Raw genomic sequence first — 23,158 nt, forward strand, 5'->3', positions numbered from 1 at the left:
ACCTCACACTATTGCAGGAGTACAAAAAAGCCATCCTGGAAGCCAAAACTGCCCATTTTTCATCAAAAATTCTAGCGGCAGAGAACAAATCGAGAGAAATCTTCTCCATTGTTCATGATTTAGCCTTCTCAGAGAGGACCATTTCCAAACCCCCTCCTACCCAATCTATGTGTGACTCGTTGAATCACTACTTTCTGGACAAAATCTCCAATATCAAGATTGACATTCCCTCCCCTCTTCGACTTATGTTGATCCCCTCCCTCCCACTGTCCAAACCTGTCTACTCTCTATTCCCCCTCTCACGGAAGAAGTCTTTTTGGAAATACTCCCTAAAGTTAAGTCAGGTTCCCCGGCCGATATCTGTCTGGCCCGTATTCTCCAACGGATCTACGCCGTCTGCACTCAGCCCCCGATCACCTTCCTTAACAGCTCCCTTGCACAAGAGGTTGTAATCCCAGCCCTTAAATCGGCTTCTATTGTGCCTATCTTAAAGAAACCCTGCAACGATCCAGCTATTCCAATTAACTACCGACCCATCTCCTTGCTGCCCTTCCTTGGCAAGGTGCTTGAGCGACACGTCACCTCGGTACGTAGCGCCCATGTGGAAGCTACCGGCGGCCTGGCGTCTTGCCAAGCGGGCTTTCGGCCCAGGCACTCTACCGAGTCCATCGTGGTGTCGGTCCAGGACAAACTCAGGGAGGGCTTGGACCAGGACAAACATCAGGCTCTGGTGCTCCTCGATCTCTCCGCCGCTTTTGATACGGTGGACCACTCCATCTTGCTTTCACGTATCAGAGCGGCGGGAATCGGGGGCTCAGCCCTGGTCTGGCTTTCGTCCTTCCTGCGGGACCGCACCCAGGCGGTCCGGCTAGGGGATTTCACTGCAACCCCCCTCAAGATCACTTGTGGTGTCCCCCAGGGTTCCTCTCTCTCCCCTCTTTTGTTTAACCTTTATATCTACCCTCTTATTTTCGCGCTTCAGCAGCTGGAGGTCACTGTATACAACTATGCAGATGACCTCCAGCTCGTCTTCAATCACTCTCCTTCTTCTCACTCTATTTCTAATTTTCAAACCATTATGACCTTCATCAGGGACTGGATGAGCCACAACCATCTGAAGTTGAACCCGGACAAAACCGAGCTGGTCCTCACCTGTGGCTCCTCCAGTCCCTGGACCTCTTCTTTTTGGCCCTCTTCCTTAGGTTCCCCGCCCACTCCCTCTCCTACAGTCAAGACCCTAGGCATCAAAATGAATAATCACCTCACCCTTCACTCACAAGTCAGCTCTGTCGTCTCTTCCTGTTTTCTCACTCTTTGCACTATCCGCACTGTCTCCCGCTTTTTCTCCCCCTTGGCACTAAAGTTAATCATGTCTGCCCTTGTGATCTCCCGGTTGGACTATGCCAATTCCCTGAACAACGGCATCCCGGCCTATAGCCTACGAAAACTTCAGCTTGTGCAAAACCAGGCAGCTCGGTTAGTGTACGGCCTTCCCCGTTCCCACCACTCAACGCCACTTCTGAAGGCGCTACACTGGTTGCCTGTCCGGCAACGTTCCCTCTTTAAAACCGGCTGCATGGTTTTTCAAGCACGCCAGGGATCAGCCCCTGTTTTATCTCTTCCTTGATAAAAGAATATGTCTCCACCAGGGAGCTCCGGTCATCGTCCCAATCCCTCCTACAGGTACCCCGCTTTAGGAGGAAGAAGTGGGGAGGGTCCAATTTCTCATTTCTGGCACCCACCTTTGGGAATTCCCTCCCCGACCATCTACGATCGGCCAAACATTATTCCCTCTTCCGAAAGGACTTGAAAACCTTTTTGTTCAGCCAAGCATTCCCACAGTAAATCCTGTTTTTATCTCTTTTCCTTAGCTCTCCATGCCTCCAAAGCGCCAAGAAACCGTTGGGTGTACGCTGCGCTATATAAATATTTTAAATTCAAATTCATTCATGTAGTGATACACCTATACATCCTGTTACACACACACAGTCATCAAAAAGTTACTCACACACATACTCACACATGCAAATAAACTATTGAACATCCATTTATTTGCATATACAACTATACACACACTACCACCTTACTTCTAAGGAAACTTACACATACTTACACTCTTGAACAATCACTTATAGAAACACATACTTATTTCAACAGGAACTCTTACAATCTCTCACTCTAACATATACTCACTTATATACATCTATACTCACATATACTAGATTAAAACATATGTCGTTACTGATAAAGACACTAGTGAGACAGTCATTCACTCACTAACACACACATATACACACTCATCCACCCACACAGTCCTGCACATATGCTGTCTTCAAAACACATACAAACAGTGAGTCAGTCATTGATGCATCTATGCGCTAAGTAATACCCCCACCAAACCATACAGATACTCATACTGATACTAAAAAAACATCTAATAACCCATATACACACACATGTAGCTACTCACCAACCCATGCAGCCACTTATACACAAAGTGAAACACTGATACATATATTTACATATTTAAACATTACTCGCTAATATATGTATTCACTAAGATACACTTAATAAGCCAGCTAACCAATCAATAATTTTTTTTAAAACATCCTTTTAGACACTTATTTAAACATTTATTCTTCCATTGACCTTTACATATACATATATAAAACATATTTATTTTCCAGAAAGACACACATTCACTGGATGGTGTCATCAGTGATGTCATGAGTGATGTCACTGACCATGTCATGAGTGATGTAATATGTGACGTCATCAGCAGTGCATTGCAGGCGCGCAAGTTATAGTGAGTCCAACTAACTATAACGTGGGAATTTCAATGGTTTTATGTCAGTAAAATTTCCAGCTAACTATAACTGGTGTCAAACCTATGGTTTTTTCAGTGATTTTCAAAGGTTTTTTAAATGCTAATTCCTAACTATAACTGGTGTGAAACCTATGTTTTTTTCAGTGAATATATATACATATGTATATATATATTTACTAGGAGCCTGCCCCAGCGTTGCCTGGGGCAGAAAGGGGCTGGGGGCAGCATTTTAAGCCTCTGTGCCCCCCCCCGACATTGCCCAGTCCGCATCCCTCCCGCCTCCCGCCTTCTGCCCCGACATTGGCTATACCGCCTCCTGCCTTGAGCCCTCTGCCCCCGCCCCGACATTGGGCATAGCGCATAGCGCATAGCGCCTACTGCCTACCGCCTCCCGCCTCCCGCCTCGCGCCTGGAGCCTCCCGCCCGCCTCCCGCCTCCTGCCCCGGCTTTGTAACCCCCCCCCCAGGTCCAGACTTACCTCCCCGTGCTGCCACTGCTCCTCCGCTTCTCAATGCTCTGTAGCTCCTCCCGGCGCTCATGTTCTCCCGTATTGCTGTTGCTGGTGCACTCCGCTCCTCCCCTCACGCAGACGCTCCTCATGTCTTGCTCTTCCTGTGAACGACGCTACTCCCCTCACGCATACGTCGCGGCAGGCGCTACTTGCAAGGGACTACTTTATTTTTATTTGTAAATATTTTAAACAACGTTTATTTTTTATTTTTATGTAGCCTATGTCCTTCTGCTTGCCCTGAGGTTTTCTAAGATATCTTGGGTGTTCAGATTGGTGGTGTAGTTTTCGAGTTTACCTGGCCAAAAAGAATGGTATTATCATTTAATTTTTTCCTCCTGCTGCGGCAGAGTATGAGGGGTGCGGAGCTGCCTGGGAGGAGTGGAATACCCTCCTGTGCGCAGTGACTGTTTGGTCAGCCCTTTCGGGCCACCCAAAACAGACATGCACAATCCCCTGGTCTCCATGCAGGCTGCATGGAGAACATGCCCACCCTACAGCCCAGGCTGAGCGCCATATTATGGCGCTCAGACCACTCACAAGAGTGTTATGATTGGCTCAGGATGGGGGCCTGACTGCCTACTTCCTGTTCCTACCTGGAGTCACATACTGGCAGCAAGAGAGAAGACGCAGGACCTGGCGGCAGCAAGGTACTTTTTAAATTTATTTATTTTTAATGCCTCCCGCGAGCCCCTCCCACTCTCGCTCCTTCACCTACGAGTCGTGCCGACCTCCCTGATATATATGTGTGTGTGTGTGTGCATGTTTGGGCGTGCGTATGTGTGTGTATATGTATGTTCATATGTATGTATGCATGCATGTTCATGATACTGCTGCAGTGTGAACCTTGCCAAAATTATCTTCTCCAATGCCCCTCACTCTTTTCTTACATCCCATTTTCAATTTGGCTGCTGTTGTTTATTTTCTTAAAAGATGTTCAATGATTTGTTTCTATAAATAAAGGTTTAATTTTACACAATGCTGAGCGTTTTATTTTTCTGAGAAAATAAAATATGAACATGAGTAGAAATTTGTCAGATATGTTTCACAAAAAATATCTTTAATTTCTCTATTCCTGTCATTTCTGTTCTAGATACATAATGATAAGACGATGACTCTCTCCAATGTCCTCTATATTCCCCCTGACAATTCAAGTGGCATTATAATTAGCAACATCCTGATGTTCACCTTCTCATGTACATATAACATGACAATGCAGACCAGCCTGCTCACGGCACTACATCCTATTATCGGGTAGGTGTCTCTGGAAAGGGCAGAATGTAGAAATATAGCCATGAGTATTTGTTGATCCTCAGATTTTTGATGTAGATTTTTAACCCTCCTTTACTCTTCATCCAAAATTGCTGTTACTTTCTCCTACTGCTCTATTATGTTTTGTCTCTTTCCATTTCTTTTTATATGAAGCATTTTCCATGGCAATGTATTTATTATTTGATATTTATTAAAATGTATAAAGCGCGACTATCGCTCTGGAAGGAGCATCTTGGCGCTGAGCACACAGAGAACCAGCAATGGAGAGCGAGGATCAGATAGCTGCGAGGACCGATGAGTCAGACTGAGAGAAAATCCAGGTCTTCAGAAGTTTCCTAAAAAGGCTTTCTGAGGGGGCATGCCTAAGGTTGGGGGGGAGACAATTCCATGCCTTGGAAGCCAGAAATGAAAAGGTCTTTCCACCTTTAGTTACTAATTTTATTCGGGGTACAGTAACTAAATTAGCTCCTGACGACCTCAGGCAACGAGTTGGAATGTAACGCAAAAAGCGCTTAGTCAGGTAAGATGGGCCAGTATTCCTGGTGGCTTTGAAGACCGTGACAAGAAGCTTAAAAAGAATTCTCTTATGGAGGGGCAGCCAATGGAGATTGTTAAGGGCTGCAGAGGCCGAGGACCTGCGGGGGAGTTTCAAAACAAGCCTGGCCGCTGCGTGTTGAACACTTTGCAATTTCTTAAGAGAAGATCTCTTTATGCCTGCTAGGAGGCCATTACAATAATCCAGCCGGGAGAGAATAAGAGCCACCGCGACTGATTTCCTGGCTGAGATGGGCAGAAAGTCAAAAAATTTCTTTAACTGCCTAATTAGGCTAAAACAGCACCCCGCAGTAATGCGCACATGCTCGTCGAAGCTGAGGGACGAGTCAAATTGGACTCCAAGATTGCGGGCTGAGGAGACCGCGCTCGGGGGTGCTTCGGAGTTGTGAGGCCACCAGTCTTTAGGGGAGAAGAGGATGCCTTTGCCTAGGGGTATTATCTCTGTTTTTGCACTGTTACATTTAAGATGATTCAGGTTAAGCCAGGCAAAAACTTGGGAAAGGCAGTTTTGAAATCTAAGGGCAGCGTCAGGGTGTCTTTTGTCAATGGTGACGACAAGCTGGGTGTCGTCAGCATAAGAAGTCACGAGGATTCCGTGGGATTCAATCAACGTGAGAAGGGGAGCCATATATATATTAAAAAAGAGAGGGCTCAGTATGGATCCCTGGGGCACACCTGAGATGGTGGGTCTTTCGCCAGGAAAGAAAGGGGCCTAAGGAGACAGTTTGCGAACGATTGGATAGGAATGATGTTATCCAGGCCAGGGCGGAACCCGTGACACCAATCTCACGCATTCTGTTAATGAGAATGGCATGTGAGATGGTGTTGAAGGCCGCGGTTAAGTCGAGCAGGATGAGGACAGCCTGTCTGCCCTCATCCTGCAAGAACTTAATGGTGTCCGATAATTCGATCAGTGCAGTTTCTGTGGAGTGGCCCGGGCGAAAGCCGGATTGCTGAGGGTGCAAGATGCGTTTATTTTCCACAAAGATTTTTAGTTCCTCGTGAACTAACTGCTCGGTGATTTTGCCTAATACTGGGAGAAGGGAGATTGGGCGCATGTTAGATAAATCAGTTGGGGATTTATTTTGTTTCTTCATGAGGGGCTTAACTATGGCCTTCTTCCATTCAGCGGGGACAATGCCGGAGTTGAGGGATTCATTGACAATGGCATTGATTGACGGGTTGACAACCTTGATAAGATGGTGTAGAATAATCGGGGGACAGGAATCCGTGGGGGCTCCTGATCTACAGGTCAAAAAGGCCTTTTGTGTTTGTGCCAGGGAGACTGCAGTAAAGTTATTCAAAGAGGGGATAGTTGTGTGGGCATCTTGTGTGAGAGTTGGTGGCGGAGGGCCCTGTGCATTATGTTTAATGGCAGAATAGGGTCCTCCAGGAGTCTACAGACAGGAGTTTCCCAAGACTGGTTGCCAATAATGCTAACATTCAATATTAAAAAGAAAATGTCAAAATACACTACTGTGGCAGATCACTTTTAAACGGATGATGACTAGACACTGTTAGCATGATTCAACAATGAATATGCAGTGTAAAAAACTAAATTGGAACGTTTTTATCCATCAGATGCCTGTGAGCATTCCTCAGAATAGGGAGGAGAGTGGGATTGGTGAGGAATCTGCAGGTAGAATATCCACCAGAATGGTTGGTACCATAGGTAAACTTCTTTATATTCTGATGGATACTTCTACTTGCAGATTCCTCACCTACTCAATAGATACTTTAGCAGCACCCCCTCCTAGGTGTTAGATCTGAAAGTGTTGTATGTCAATACAACGCAGTGTTTACACCGCACTACCATTACAACGCTGGTTTTACAACGCAAGTCGTTACCACGACTTGCGCTGTAGGGTGCTGGACTTAGGAATAGTAAGATTTACTATTCCAACACCAGCCTACGTACAGTAGGGAAGGTGTTGGAATAGTAAATCTACTATTCCTTGGCCTAGAGAGCCCTGCAGCGCAAGTTGTGGTAATGACTTGGGTTGTAAAACCAGCGTTGTAATGGTAGTGAGGTGTAAACACTGTGTCGTGATGGATGTTCCCCGTCTAAAAGAGTAGTAATATCGAGAAATCCTGATGCACTAAACATGCAAAATGGCCATCCATTCTTACTATCTGATCCAAACAAAAATGCTTTGTGAATGTATATGTGAAGGGAAGATCTGGTCACCACTCACCACATATCCGCTATGGGTTGTAGGAGAGTAGGGTCTGCTTCCTATGGTCACCCCCACTTTTTGCTTTGATCTTCTGGTTTTTCGACTTTAGTGTGGCTGTGGGCCTGCTAATCAGACCCACAGCCCAGCTGTTCTCTCTCTAAATTGATACCATGTACTTTAGGTACATACCTAATTGGGAATTGGGTCACCTCTGTGAGCCCCTGTATAGTGTACCCTAGGTACCCAGGGCATAGGTGCCTCCAAGGCCTACCAGGGACTGAAGCATGTATTATGCCACCCCTGCCTGGCCCTCCAAACTGACACCACAGGCTGATCACTCAGCTTTGGTAAGGTGGGGAATTCACCCCTTACTTAGATATAGTATATCTATATCTACCTTATATATAGACACATATGCACCTATAAGTCACTCCTATGGTAGGACTCGATAATCCTGGAGGCAGAGTGCTTGGTTTTATGTGAGAGGGTGCCCTAGCATGAGCTGAGCCCCTCTGTAGCTTTCGGAACTATCTACTTATAGCTGTTCTATGATATAGCCATACCATATACTCTTAAGTGCAATATAATCCTCGCGATTAATGCTAACTTTGGTTTGGCTGTATCAAAACATGTCGTGTAAGGTGTCAAACACTTTTGAATACTACCCCGCCACCAAATCTGGCGGTGGGGTAGCATTCCACCCTTCTAGAGGGAGAAGACATGTAGTACCCGGTTAAAGTTAAACAGAGCCCCAGCATCACAAAATGGATGCTGCTGACACAGACACAAGTCTGACCTCCTGCTGCTGGATGAAACTCCGGCAGTGGAGGCCTGGACAATAGGTTTCCTGTCCAGGGAGGTACTAGCTCCTCCCCAGACAGGCAGATGTGTATTGGGACAGGGAGGGCTACAGCAACAGATGCTGTTTGAGACACTGCCTGGGGCACACAAGGTGCTCCATGCATAGCCCGGTTCAAACCAGTTGCTGGGGCACTCCAATCCCGCTCTGGTGCGAAACTGGACAAAGGGAAAGGGGTGTAACTACCCCCTTCTCAGGTCCACTCATAGGAGGGACGTAGCAGGTAATCCAGCCCCTAAGATTAGTATAAAGATAGGAGCTGTGTCTAGAGACTTTAGATTATCCTGGAACGAAACTCTGATATGAAACTCTTTGACCTTTGACATTCCATTTCGACTGGAAGATGGAAGACACATTCCTTGTGGTCAAGGAGTGACCACCCTATGCAAACAGGCACCATCAGTAACTTTCCGGTCTGCGTTGTTGACCCTCCTGACGGAACCTGAAGAATCAGCAACACAGAAACTGGACTTCCAGACTTCTCTGACTCCAACCCACATCCACAGCAAAGCTGAGACCCGTGGCAGACACGAGAGACGTGGCACCAGACACCCTCGACATCCTTCATTTTGCTAACAGCATCGACTCCTGAGGTCACTCGAAGTTGTGCATTGGGGTACAAGAAGCCCCAGACCCGAGAACCATTTGCACCAAAGCTCAGCCATCCACACTCCATGAGTGCCACGTGGGGCCTGCTCTTGCATTTCAGCTCAATGTGTCTTCCTGGTTGCTAGCCCATTGGCTACTTGGCCTTGTGAAGACTTTCCTTTGAATTTACATTGCTGACCTGGTTGCTCTAAGCTTGTTCCCGCTTCCCTCCAAAGGAGAAGTGGCCCTGACCTTGCTGGTCTGACTCGAAGCCAATCTTCTCTTCCTGCGTCGGTTGCGTTTGCAAAGGCTTTTTTGGTCCAATCCGGATACCGACACCGCAGTCAACTAGATCCTTTGTGGGACAGCTTGAATCCAGCTCCTGGTCATCGTCGACACCTCCTGATCCTCGTGGCTGCAGAGACAGGCTTCACCTTCTTCACCTGAATCGACGCAACATCGCCAGGTTCCTTTCTGGTACCTTCCTGGTCACTGGCTAGTGACCCAGACTCTGTACCCTTTCCTTTCAGGTTCTTCAGTTCTTCGATCCACCCTTGGATCCACCCGTACACTCTTCCTCTGGTCGCCTGCAGCACTTCATTGCAGATCGCCATTGAAAGCATCGACCAAAGAAGACACCAAAAGACACCTATGCACCCAGCTTCCCTGGGTGAGGAAACACGAGTACTCCGGTGCTCCTGTGGGTATTGACACTAAGTATGGGCAAAATTTGCGAATTTGCGGTATGCAAATTCATGCGAAAGTGAATTTGCGGTCCACAAAATCCGCAAATTTGTGCGAACTTGCAGATTTTTTTATTTTTGAGTGTTCACGGGGAAATTCGCAAACTTGCAAATTGCGGATTGTTTGGCAATTTCGAGCGATTCGCGGACTGCGAAATTGCCAAAAATCAGCAAATTCAGCGAGCAGAACGAATTTTCTGCCCATGCTTTATTGACACTCCAAGTGTCCTAGTCTAAAGGGGTTTTGTCGTAGTCCATCCGGAAGTGCCCTTTATCAGTAACTTTGTGACTTTTACGTTCTCCATTGTAAGTCAATGGTAACTCGCAACAGTGTTCGCACACTGCACGCGTCTCCCTTGGGCCTCCTACTTCCTAACCATTGGTTGTTCAGAGTAGCCCCAGCGATTCCCTAGGCTCTAGGCCTACTTGCTATTTCTGACATGGTTCTTATACCACTGTCTTTGTATATGGTTTGTGAGGCCCCTAGGGCAAAACCGTATTTGTGCAACTTATCGTATGGTAATTAAGTAACTTGTGATGTACTTCGATCTCTGACCTCATAAAGAGTGCAGAGGGGTTGTGTTAGAAATAAATACATATATATATATTTCATATATACCTTGTGTGGTGTCCTTTCATTTGGTATTCTAGGGATTATTATTGGTAAAATAACTGGCTTCACATGCTCTCTGAAGTTTTAGCCTAAGACTGCTGGTCCATGCTACCACTCGGATAGCTTGTCTGTAAGGTTGACTTTACAACCACCATCAATAAGGGTCATTTAGACTGGTGCAAGGTGCCCACTAGAATATTGGACATCATATGCCAGGCTAACTTCTCACATGGGCACTCCTGTGGCAGCGCTAGGGTAGAAGTCTTTGCTCTGTTGGAATGAGCCTAAATTCCTTCTGGTGGATCCTTTTATAGCAATGCAGAGGACAATTCATAGTGATAGACTACTCTTTTAGAAAGCCTTGTTCTTCTAGTAGGCCACATAACCGACAAAGCGCTGATCTTTGAAACTAAATGTCTTCATCCTGTCCATTTTAAAACTGACCACCCTACAAAGATGTAACCTTTCCCCCTCTTTCGTGGGATGCAGTGAATGAAAAATGTAGAATTTGTGATGAACTGCCCAAAATTCAGTAGTCACCTTAGTGCTCAGAAATAGCTTGTTTGAGTGACAGTAAGTAACAGGTAGTGATGCAGAATGCCCCCCTGGGCCAATAGGTTAGCCACTAAGAATATGGGGGCCGATTATGATGGCGGTCGGATGAGTATCCAACTACCATCGATGCGGGATTGAGCCAACCGACAGGTAGTCGGTGGTTCCGTCCTCCATGGCTGTCAGAAACATGCCTATTTGTATTGAGACTTGTTCTGCAGCCCGTATAAGGGCAGCAGTACAAGCACCAATGCAAAGAGGCATGTGTTCAAGCATCCCTGCAGCCCTTGGCAGGCACCATGCAGTACCTACCACTTGATGCCCCCAAGGGCCCATAGCAGAGGGCCACGGGGGACAGGGTCTCTGCTAGGCCCCCCAAAAAAGCTTCCCCCAGCCTTTTCACTACCAAAGAACCAAAATGAAATGGCTGGATGAAAGGTGGATCGATATCCCCATGGGAGTGCCTAAAAAGTCATTGCCTCCAATGTGGGGAATGCGTTTGGACTGCCCACCCATCAGGCTCCTTGAGCCAATCAGAAGCTGTTGGTCGGTCCCTGGGTCAATGCGGTCAGACCGACGGCATCCTAATGCGGTTGTCTGACTACAGTTAGAGATGTCGGTGAGACCGACGGCACGTCTGTGTCGGTCCCTCCGACATTATAATAGGCCCCACATTTTTCAGAGTCAAATGCGGCAACCTTTAACCTTATCTAAAGAGAATGGTGGCTGGGTGAAAATCAGCACAGACAAACTTTTTACTAGTAGCAATAAGTAAAGAAATCAAGAGTTGGGTGTTTCAAGATGAAGAAAAGCCACAAAAAATGTTTTTCAGACACAACAATGTCCATAAAAGAATAAGGTTAATCCCTGAATTTCAGTCTTCAAGTGAAGAATTTTTAATACTTTTTTCTCATAACGCAAAGGTCACATTCTCGGTGTTTCACTCCTCCATAAGCTAGCCAACACTTGTTTCGTTACAGGATAATACTTTCCAGCTGATTTACTCAGGGCCATAATAATAGCTAACTTCAGGGCATTTATCAAATAATGAATAATTAATTATTATAAAGATAATCTATACCATTTACCATCAGAAAAAAAAAATAGTAAAAAGCATAAGAGCATTAGGAGACGAAGTAAAAGAAAGCGTTCCAATGAAATATACGTGAAAAGTACTTGCTAAGAGTGAGTACCTAAATAGTGGCTACCATAGTTGAATAGTAGATTCAATTTACATGAGTGTTACAACACAAGATATATTCCCTGATGTGATACAACAGAGCAGTGACACCATCAAAGCAGAAAAATACCATTGATTGTTTGATAAATGCGCTCATATCCTTTAACTGTGACTCACCATCTTGCTGCACCAACAAAAAAGAAAAGCAGAGAACTTCAGAAAGGTGAGCGTTGAAACCAACGACCCATTCATTTGCAAACCACATAACACCGCTATTCCATTGTCTTGTAAAAACTAACTTCATAGGGGGCAACAAGCTGGAAAAATAAGGTCAATAACCTCCAGCAAAGATGAAATTCGTTCAGCAGTCCCTGATCAGTCACTGATCTTTCTCCATGCATGAAGGTGGAGGCTCTGCATAATAGTGAGCTGCCTGGCTGAATGAGAAAGAAGGTCAGCTCCAAAATACTACTAGAGCAGGAGATGCAGAGAGAGTATCAGGGGTCTGCACACCATACCTTCCTTGACCAGTCCGGAGTGATCCGACTACCTTGGACCAAGTCCTGTAGCTGCTTCCTCAACATTTAAGAACTCAAAGTATGAGGAGAAATACATAAGGGAGTGGAAAAACCAACATCAACCTAAATGCATCCCACAAGGGTCCCTGCAATGGTAAATTGATTGAGGGCACAGAACTGTGGGCAATGTGTAAGGATGGATAAGATATCCTGAACCACCTACTGATATACACATCACACATGGCCTGCAAGATGACACCGACTCAGGCTGCCAGCTCTCAATTTCAGGAAGCATGCCATATGGTTGTTGACCAGCCAGGTGCATCCATCTTCACTCAGGACAGGAGACCCAAAGCTTCCTGGCAGAGAAGACAGGACCCCATGCCTCCATGCTTATTTTTAGAACACATTGCAGTTTTGTGGTCTCACAATATCTGGATGAATCTATTGTGATGGGTAGGCAACGTCTAATCTCCTGGTGCTCACTCTACCCTAGGATGGAGGCAGCCATCACTGCTATGGGGACTGCTGGTGATGGGCAAGTTCTCCTCTGCCAACCACTGGACAAGATCTGAAACAGTGTCTTAGGAGACCCTTATGGTGTTCGTTATAGTGACTCATGTTGGAAAAACTACAGACAGAGGCACCACTGGAAAGCCACCATGTGCCAGCACGCTTGGGTTGCCAGAAGGATGCAGGAAGTCAGCATACCTAGCATATGAAGATCAATCAGGGCTGGGACATTTGGTCCCTCAAAAACATCAGAATCATATCCACTACCCCCCTTATCCTCTAAGAAAGAAGAATTACCGGAGGGTGTTATGTCTGGTACAGCCCGTATGATCAGGCATTGCTTAGAAGAATGTAGGTGCAACTTGGACAGATTGACAGAAAAGCCCAAGTCAAACAACAGAAATAAATTGGCCTACAGATGGTCTGACACCAACTGCTGCATGCCCACTATGAGCAGCCAATCACCCTGGTTAATGGAGAACTGAATGTAGCTGTGCCATCACCATCCCTTTGGCGAAGACTCTGGAGGCAGATATCAGTCCAAATTGGAGAAGCGTCATAGGTGGAGCCTACAATTAGGTTCAGGTATCTGTTGTACACATCCTGAAAGTTGAGGGACACCATTCCGTCTTCCACTTTCAGAACAAAAACAATTGAACTGGGGATAGCATATAGTAAAGTTTCCAAAGTTCTAAGAAGAGAAAGTGGAAATAACACAGAGGGGAATATCTATTTTGTTGTCTTCTACCTGGACTATCTTATGTTATTTTAGTCCATCTTCCCCATAATTCCCGGAACTCTTATGGGAGTGCTCAGACGGGGATCCTTTTACTGACTATTGATGACACTTCTCCCTATTCTTGACATCATGCTGGTGAGGTAAAGCAACAGGTACTGAAAATTCAGAATAATCCTATTGAGGAGGCTGTACTCCATGTGGAGAGGTTAGAGCAGCATCATGTTTAGGTGAAACTTTTTCCCGGCAATGAGAATGTTACAGTCACATCTGAAAGCTCTGCCACAGAAAACCACAAATGAGCAACAATGTTCCTGGACTTTTGTATGCATGAAACATCAGTTCCTGAGACAAAGGAGAGAGTCTGGGATATGGGAGTCCTCCAATGTCAAAATATCCCTAAAAATTCACAGGTGCCTCGATGTTGAACTACAAATCTTGATACCTCTTGATATGTGTGTGAATCTTGAAGTTATGTTCCTCACCGTCAACTTTCTACTCAAACTTGAGTGGCTCAATGTTGACCACCTACATGTCAATTAGAAGTGCCAGTGGTGACGAATAGCTACCCAAAGGCATTCAGAAGTGGAAGAAGTGGCATACTGGGTGGATGCGAGGGTGAAGTATTGGCCTACATACCTGAAATAGATGTGCACACAATAGGTGACATGAGGCGCCTAATTTCCTCTTACTGGACACTAAGGGAAACCCCCTTGCAGTTTATCAGCCTCCCCAAATGACATATTTTTTCAAGTGCCACAATACATGATGAGGTGAGAGTCAAGATTCAGGAAGACACACCAAACTGACGTCATGGTTGTCTTTGTTCAAAATCCCTCATCCCAAAACCCCAGGCCTAGCACTTATCAAAATGTTCCTTGATAGTGGTCAGAAAGAACAGGAAGGTGATGACCATGTCGTAGAAAGCCTCAGCCAGGCCTACTAATGCAAGGGATTCACCCTTCTCTGCATAAAGTCCTTTAGACCAATAGTAAGAAGTTGGCATAGAAACTGGAATAGAAAAGACAGGGTTTATTAAACCTCAAGAGGTGGAACTAAATTCATTCAGCACCCTTCGGTAAAGTATGAGGTAGCACACTGACTAGAAGGAACTTGGTCCTTTTATACCCACACAGGGGCTCAAATGAAGGCAGTACAAGGCACAGAGGGTTGGTTACAATACATATAAGGTCATTAGGAGAGTGTGCTAGAAACAAGTGGGAAGGGCTATATGTTAGCCTATTCTGGTGGACACATCTTGACAGTTACAAATTAGCAACAGTTGCAGACTTCGGTGAGCATGCACAAAGCAGAGGAGGATAAAGATATCTTGTCTCTAAGCAGATTACGAGAGCAGTTAACAGGAAGGCAGCCGAATGGCCGACAGAAATACAAAATGGATTCTGTAAATGGACAAGATAGTCTCTAAACTCGAGATGTCTTCTGCTAATGCTTAATCTAATATTTGCTACATTACCACAGATGACCCTTTCAGCATTTGCTGAAGACATTCATCTGTCTGGGGTAATATAGGTCTGCATCTCATACATTGATATTCATCATCTCTGCAATTTCCCTTCTTAACATTTGTTGTTCGTTTGCAACATTCTTTCTGATAGGGGTACAAGCAGTAATGCACATAGAGCAAAGCATGGGACCACATTGTATACAAGTACAGCATGTAAATAGGATCACCAGTAGTATACAGAAGACAGTCAGTAGTTTCCAGCCCCAAGTAGTAAAAAATGTCCATATCCAATTGGAGAATGTCCAAGTACTAGTCTCTGTGTGAATGTCTGCAGCAATCTTATGCAGCTTGGAGATTGCGTAATAAACTGAAGGTGAGTGGTCTGGAATGAAGACGCAGCAACTGCTACAGATGATGCAGCATGCACTACCTCGATCAGCCAAAATCACATCGAGCACCATCCGATTTTGGAGTGCTATGATTCTCGCAATTTGTAGTTCTTCGGTAATGTTCCCAAGCGCCATAGCTGTCTGATTGGTAACAGCTTCCACTACACGAGTCAATCGTCTAATCTTTCTACTATTCAATGCAGCACCCACAAAGAAGAACAAACCCAAATTGAAATCAACATATTGTTGTAGAGCAGTGTCTGTATGATCAACGTCATCAATAGTTGTTGTCCATTGATATCTATTTTTGAAAATATTGTTGTACAATTTCAGGTCAAGATGATATGATGCAGGTGGCAAAAATACAGGGGGCAATAAGAATAATATGTAGCATACCCCTGACCTCCCAACAGGTAATTGGTAATATCCTTTATTACCACAAATGAAGTAGGTATTATGTGACGAGGTAAAGCTGCTGTTGTTCATAACATTAATATTTAGCACAGTAATACATTCACTTTGTCCTACGGGAATTCTCCAAATACTACCAATACATAGATCTGATTTTGCTCTTGTTACACATATTACAAAGAGACCATTACTTTTAATTGTTCTTACATTTGTAAATACTTAAGGTGCTGAAATATTGTCCGGTTACTATTCATCCCATTCCCATTTAGTCCCTTTAGCTTGAGGATACCCATTTTCATCTTGGTAACACTCTTTATTCAATTGAAAAATTATTCCACCTATTGAAGGCTTTCCATAAGCAAACAGAAGGGCATACCAAGCTTGACATGAACCATTATGGGAAAATGGTAGAGGAATAAAAGGTGTTCCTCCTTTCTTCTGGTGTGTAGGTATCATCCCACACACCCAACAATTAGTAGTGCTCGTGGCATTATGGGTATGATGCAACATCTGAAAAAATGTGTTGTTCAGGTAGGACTGTCGATGTTTCTGCTCTTGATAAGGAAGGGTATAGTAGAAATGCTCCAATGGACCTGAAGTAGTTGCAACAAAAAGCTGTCGAGCAGGAACTGCTTTCTCAATTAACCAAGTGATTATTGCCAGAACCACCAAGGCAACAACAAACCCTATAGCACAAACAATTTTCCTGCCGTTATTTATCTCTATAGCAACAATGATCAATCTTTTAAAGAACCTTTTTTTTAAAAACAATCATTGGAGCTCTTCTCCCGTGGGTTGCCGTTGATTTCTTCACCACAGGCCAAGACGGGTGTCACTACACTAATGCAGGGCTGATCCCCCCCCTTGCCTTATTGGCTCTCCATTTCACAACCCAGGGCGGTAGCTCAACCAGTCTCATTCAAAACTGCAGATTCTATTCTCGGTCTCAAATTATATTGTGTTTTTCCAAAAACTGTGTTGTCCGGGAAGACTTTCGTAGACTCGTCAGATGAAATGGCTTGGCCTTTCTCCGCTTCTCGAATCTCTCGATGGTCGGTCAGTGTAGCTTGTTCCACCGAGGCGGGCGATACAGGTTTGCAGTGTATAGTATGGATCCAGTTTTTCTTGTTCGTGACTCAAACATGCATGTAGCCAGGTTCTGAGCTGGGATGGTGCAGTGAGCTAAAAAACGGTGATGGATCAAGCTCTGATCTTTGGACTGGGTAAGAGTGGTCTGCTTAATTCAGACACTCTGTTCATCACCACCCCCTTTTCTGAATCATTTTGTCCACCATAAGCGTGGAAAGGTATACTCAGATGTGAGTCCCTTGCTCATTGCACCATCAGGATTCAAGCAAGCCGGGCCGAAGACGGCTGAAATGCCAGAAACCGGCCCCCGGAAGCTTTTTTCCTTCCCAGTTTAAGAATTGGCTTGGTAGTCTGGTCTGCCCTGTTCCCATGATGCACTGGGCCAGGGACAGACTAATTTGCATGTAGCCAGGTTCTGAGCTGGGATGGTGCAGTGAGCTAAAAAACGGTGATGGATCAAGCTCTGATCTTTGGACTGGGTAAGAGTGGTCTGCTTAATTCAGACACTCTGTTCATCACCACCCCCTTTTCTGAATCATTTTGTCCACCATAAGCGTGGAAGGGTATACTCAGATGTGAGTCCCTTGCTCATTGCACCATCAGGATTCAAGCAAGCCGGGCCGAAGACGGCTGAAATGCCAGAAACCGGTCCCCTGAAGCTTTTTTCCTTCCCAGTTTAAGAATTGGCTTGGTAGTCTGGTCTGCCCTGTTCCCATGATGCACTGGGCCAGGGACAGACTAATTTGCATGTAGCCAGGTTCTGAGCTGGGATGGTGCAGTGAGCTAAAAAACGGTGATGGATCAAGCTCTGATCTTTGGACTGGGGAAGAGTGGTCTGCTTAATTCAGACACTCTGTTCATCACCACCCCCTTTTCTGAATCAGTTTGTCCACCATAAGCGTGGAAGGGTATACTCAGATGTGAGTCCCTTGCTCATTGCACCATCAGGATTCAAGCAAGCCAGGCCGAAGACGGCTGAAATGCCAGAAACCGGTCCCCGGAAGCTTTTTTCCTTCCCAGTTTAAGAATTGGCTTGGTAGTCTGGTCTGCCCTGTTCCCATGATACACTGGGCCAGGGACAGACTAATTTGCATGTAGCCAGGTTCTGAGCTGGGATGGTGCAGTGAGCTAAAAAACGGTGATGGATCAAGCTCTGATCTTTGGACTGGGTAAGAGTGGTCTGCTTAATTCAGACACTCTGTTCATCACCACCCCCTTTTCTGAATCATTTTGTCCACCATAAGCGTGGAAGGGTATACTCAGATGTGAGTCCCTTGCTCATTGCACCATCAGGATTCAAGCAAGCCGGGCCGAAGACGGCTGAAATGCCAGAAACCGGTCCCCGGAAGCTTTTTTCCTTCCCAGTTTAAGAATTGGCTTGGTAGTCTGGTCTGCCCTGTTCCCATGATGCCCTGGGCCAGGGACAGACTAATTTGCATGTAGCCAGGTTCTGAGCTGGGATGGTGCAGTGAGCTAAAAAACGGTGATGGATCAAGCTCTGATCTTTGGACTGGGTAAGAGTGGTCTGCTTAATTCAGACACTTTGTTCATCACCACCCCCTTTTCTGAATCATTTTGTCCACCATAAGCGTGGAAGGGTATACTCAGATGTGAGTCCCTTGCTCATTGCACCATCAGGATTCAAGCAAGCCGGGCCGAAGACGGCTGAAATGCCAGAAACCGGTCCCCGGAAGCTTTTTTCCTTCCCAGTTTAAGAATTGGCTTGGTAGTCTGGTCTGCCCTGTTCCCATGATGCACTGGGCCAGGGACAGACTAATTTGCATGTAGCCAGGTTCTGAGCTGGGATGGTGCAGTGAGCTAAAAAACGGTGATGGATCAAGCTCTGATCTTTGGACTGGGTAAGAGTGGACTGCTTAATTCAGACACTCTGTTCATCACCACCCCCTTTTCTGAATCATTTTGTCCACCATAAGCGTGGAAAGGTATACTCAGATGTGAGTCCCTTGCTCATTGCACCATCAGGATTCAAGCAAGCCGGGCCGAAGACGGCTGAAATGCCAGAAACCGGTCCCCGGAAGCTTTTTTCCTTCCCAGTTTAAGAATTGGCTTGGTAGTCTGGTCTGCCCTGTTCCCATGATGCACTGGGCCAGGGACAGACTAATTTGCATGTAGCCAGGTTCTGAGCTGGGATGGTGCAGTGAGCTAAAAAACGGTGATGGATCAAGCTCTGATCTTTGGACTGGGTAAGAGTGGTCTGCTTAATTCAGACACTCTGTTCATCACCACCCCCTTTTCTGAATCATTTTGTCCACCATAAGCGTGGAAAGGTATACTCAGATGTGAGTCCCTTGCTCATTGCACCATCAGGATTCAAGCAAGCCGGGCCGAAGACGGCTGAAATGCCAGAAACCGGCCCCCGGAAGCTTTTTTCCTTCCCAGTTTAAGAATTGGCTTGGTAGTCTGGTCTGCCCTGTTCCCATGATGCACTGGGCCAGGGACAGACTAATTTGCATGTAGCCAGGTTCTGAGCTGGGATGGTGCAGTGAGCTAAAAAACGGTGATGGATCAAGCTCTGATCTTTGGACTGGGTAAGAGTGGTCTGCTTAATTCAGACACTCTGTTCATCACCACCCCCTTTTCTGAATCATTTTGTCCACCATAAGCGTGGAAGGGTATACTCAGATGTGAGTCCCTTGCTCATTGCACCATCAGGATTCAAGCAAGCCGGGCCGAAGACGGCTGAAATGCCAGAAACCGGTCCCCTGAAGCTTTTTTCCTTCCCAGTTTAAGAATTGGCTTGGTAGTCTGGTCTGCCCTGTTCCCATGATGCACTGGGCCAGGGACAGACTAATTTGCATGTAGCCAGGTTCTGAGCTGGGATGGTGCAGTGAGCTAAAAAACGGTGATGGATCAAGCTCTGATCTTTGGACTGGGGAAGAGTGGTCTGCTTAATTCAGACACTCTGTTCATCACCACCCCCTTTTCTGAATCAGTTTGTCCACCATAAGCGTGGAAGGGTATACTCAGATGTGAGTCCCTTGCTCATTGCACCATCAGGATTCAAGCAAGCCAGGCCGAAGACGGCTGAAATGCCAGAAACCGGTCCCCGGAAGCTTTTTTCCTTCCCAGTTTAAGAATTGGCTTGGTAGTCTGGTCTGCCCTGTTCCCATGATACACTGGGCCAGGGACAGACTAATTTGCATGTAGCCAGGTTCTGAGCTGGGATGGTGCAGTGAGCTAAAAAACGGTGATGGATCAAGCTCTGATCTTTGGACTGGGTAAGAGTGGTCTGCTTAATTCAGACACTCTGTTCATCACCACCCCCTTTTCTGAATCATTTTGTCCACCATAAGCGTGGAAGGGTATACTCAGATGTGAGTCCCTTGCTCATTGCACCATCAGGATTCAAGCAAGCCGGGCCGAAGACGGCTGAAATGCCAGAAACCGGTCCCCGGAAGCTTTTTTCCTTCCCAGTTTAAGAATTGGCTTGGTAGTCTGGTCTGCCCTGTTCCCATGATGCCCTGGGCCAGGGACAGACTAATTTGCATGTAGCCAGGTTCTGAGCTGGGATGGTGCAGTGAGCTAAAAAACGGTGATGGATCAAGCTCTGATCTTTGGACTGGGTAAGAGTGGTCTGCTTAATTCAGACACTTTGTTCATCACCACCCCCTTTTCTGAATCATTTTGTCCACCATAAGCGTGGAAGGGTATACTCAGATGTGAGTCCCTTGCTCATTGCACCATCAGGATTCAAGCAAGCCGGGCCGAAGACGGCTGAAATGCCAGAAACCGGTCCCCGGAAGCTTTTTTCCTTCCCAGTTTAAGAATTGGCTTGGTAGTCTGGTCTGCCCTGTTCCCATGATGCACTGGGCCAGGGACAGACTAATTTGCATGTAGCCAGGTTCTGAGCTGGGATGGTGCAGTGAGCTAAAAAACGGTGATGGATCAAGCTCTGATCTTTGGACTGGGTAAGAGTGGACTGCTTAATTCAGACACTCTGTTCATCACCACCCCCTTTTCTGAATCATTTTGTCCACCATAAGCGTGGAAAGGTATACTCAGATGTGAGTCCCTTGCTCATTGCACCATCAGGATTCAAGCAAGCCGGGCCGAAGACGGCTGAAATGCCAGAAACCGGTCCCCGGAAGCTTTTTTCCTTCCCAGTTTAAGAATTGGCTTGGTAGTCTGGTCTGCCCTGTTCCCATGATGCACTGGGCCAGGGACAGACTAATTTGCATGTAGCCAGGTTCTGAGCTGGGATGGTGCAGTGAGCTAAAAAACGGTGATGGATCAAGCTCTGATCTTTGGACTGGGTAAGAGTGGTCTGCTTAATTCAGACACTCTGTTTATCACCACCCCCTTTTCTGAATCATTTTGTCCACCATAAGCGTGGAAGGGTATACTCAGATGTGAGTCCCTTGCTCATTGCACCATCAGGATTCAAGCAAGCCGGGCCGAAGACGGCTGAAATGCCAGAAACCGGTCCCCGGAAGCTTTTTTCCTTCCCAGTTTAAGAATTGGCTTGGTAGTCTGGTCTGCCCTGTTCCCATGATGCACTGGGCCAGGGACAGACTAATTTGCATGTAGCCAGGTTCTGAGCTGGGATGGTGCAGTGAGCTAAAAAACGGTGATGGATCAAGCTCTGATCTTTGGACTGGGTAAGAGTGGTCTGCTTAATTCAGACACTCTGTTCATCACCACCCCCTTTTCTGAATCATTTTGTCCACCATAAGCGTGGAAGGGTATACTCAGATGTGAGTCCCTTGCTCATTGCACCATCAGGATTCAAGCAAGCCGGGCCGAAGACGGCTGAAATGCCAGAAACCGGTCCCCGGAAGCTTTTTTCCTTCCCAGTTTAAGAATTGGCTTGGTAGTCTGGTCTGCCCTGTTCCCATGATGCACTGGGCCAGGGACAGACTAATTTGCATGTAGCCAGGTTCTGAGCTGGGATGGTGCAGTGAGCTAAAAAACGGTGATGGATCAAGCTCTGATCTTTGGACTGGGTAAGAGTGGTCTGCTTAATTCAGACACTCTGTTCATCACCACCCCCTTTTCTGAATCATTTTGTCCACCGTAAGCGTGGAAGGGTATACTCAGATGTGAGTCCCTTGCTCATTGCACCATCAGGATTCAAGCAAGCCGGGCCGAAGACGGCTGAAATGCCAGAAACCGGTCCCCGGAAGCTTTTTTCCTTCCCAGTTTAAGAATTGGCTTGGTAGTCTGGTCTGCCCTGTTCCCATGATGCACTGGGCCAGGGACAGACTAATTTGCATGTAGCCAGGTTCTGAGCTGGGATGGTGCAGTGAGCTAAAAAACGGTGATGGATCAAGCTCTGATCTTTGGACTGGGTAAGAGTGGTCTGCTTAATTCAGACACTCTGTTCATCACCACCCCCTTTTCTGAATCATTTTGTCCACCATAAGCGTGGAAGGGTATACTCAGATGTGAGTCCCTTGCTCATTGCACCATCAGGATTCAAGCAAGCCGGGCCGAAGACGGCTGAAATGCCAGAAACCGGTCCCCGGAAGCTTTTTTCCTTCCCAGTTTAAGAATTAGCTTGGTAGTCTGGTCTGCCCTGTTCCCATGATGCACTGGGCCAGGGACAGACTAATTTGCATGTAGCCAGGCTCTGAGCTGGGATGGTGCAGTGAGCTAAAAAAACAGTGATGGATCAAGCTCTGATCTTTGGACTGGGTAAGAGTGGTCTGCTTAATTCAGACACTCTGTTCATCACCACCCCCTTTTCTGAATCGTCCTTGTAGCTAACAGCACCTGCTCTGTACCTCGCCACCTCGGCTCCAAGCTGCTTGATCTGTCGAAGACCTTGACCATCACGTGGTCACCGGGATGGAGATCATGGGTCTCACCTGTTGTTCTATCAGGACGAGCTTCTCGAACCTGCTGATGAATAGAAGTCAAACTGTCAGTTAACTGTGCTAAATAATCATTCAACAGAACACAAGGTACATCATATATGGGGCGTAGTTTAGGAACTCCCCAAATGTTCATCAGTCTTCCAAATACCAACTCGTACGGTGTCAGACCTGATTGTGAATGTGCCACTGATATTATAGATAACAATGCCAAAGGCAATTCATCAGGCCACTTCAGGGACGTAGAAGTCAGTTTTTTTGCCAGCTTCAATTTCAAAGTAGCATTATATCTCTCCACCAATCCTGCTGATTGTGGATGGAAGACT

The 23,158-nt window shown here is 46.2% G+C and overlaps 1 protein-coding gene across 1 annotated transcript in view; it reads left to right on the forward strand.

Moving 5' to 3' along the window:
* LOC147725086 (uncharacterized) overlaps positions 1-23,158 on the forward strand; it is a 449,247-nt gene that overhangs the window by 304,821 nt on the left and 121,268 nt on the right. The window contains exon 4 of the mRNA XM_086918165.1: positions 4,429-4,589. Within this exon, the coding sequence (XP_086774291.1) occupies positions 4,429-4,589 (161 nt within the window). The remainder of the gene's footprint in view (positions 1-4,428; positions 4,590-23,158) is intronic.

The sequence above is a fragment of the Lissotriton vulgaris genome, chromosome 4_1 (genome assembly GCF_964263255.1).
Source record: "Lissotriton vulgaris chromosome 4_1, aLisVul1.2, whole genome shotgun sequence".
Classification (NCBI taxonomy): domain Eukaryota; kingdom Metazoa; phylum Chordata; class Amphibia; order Caudata; family Salamandridae; genus Lissotriton; species Lissotriton vulgaris.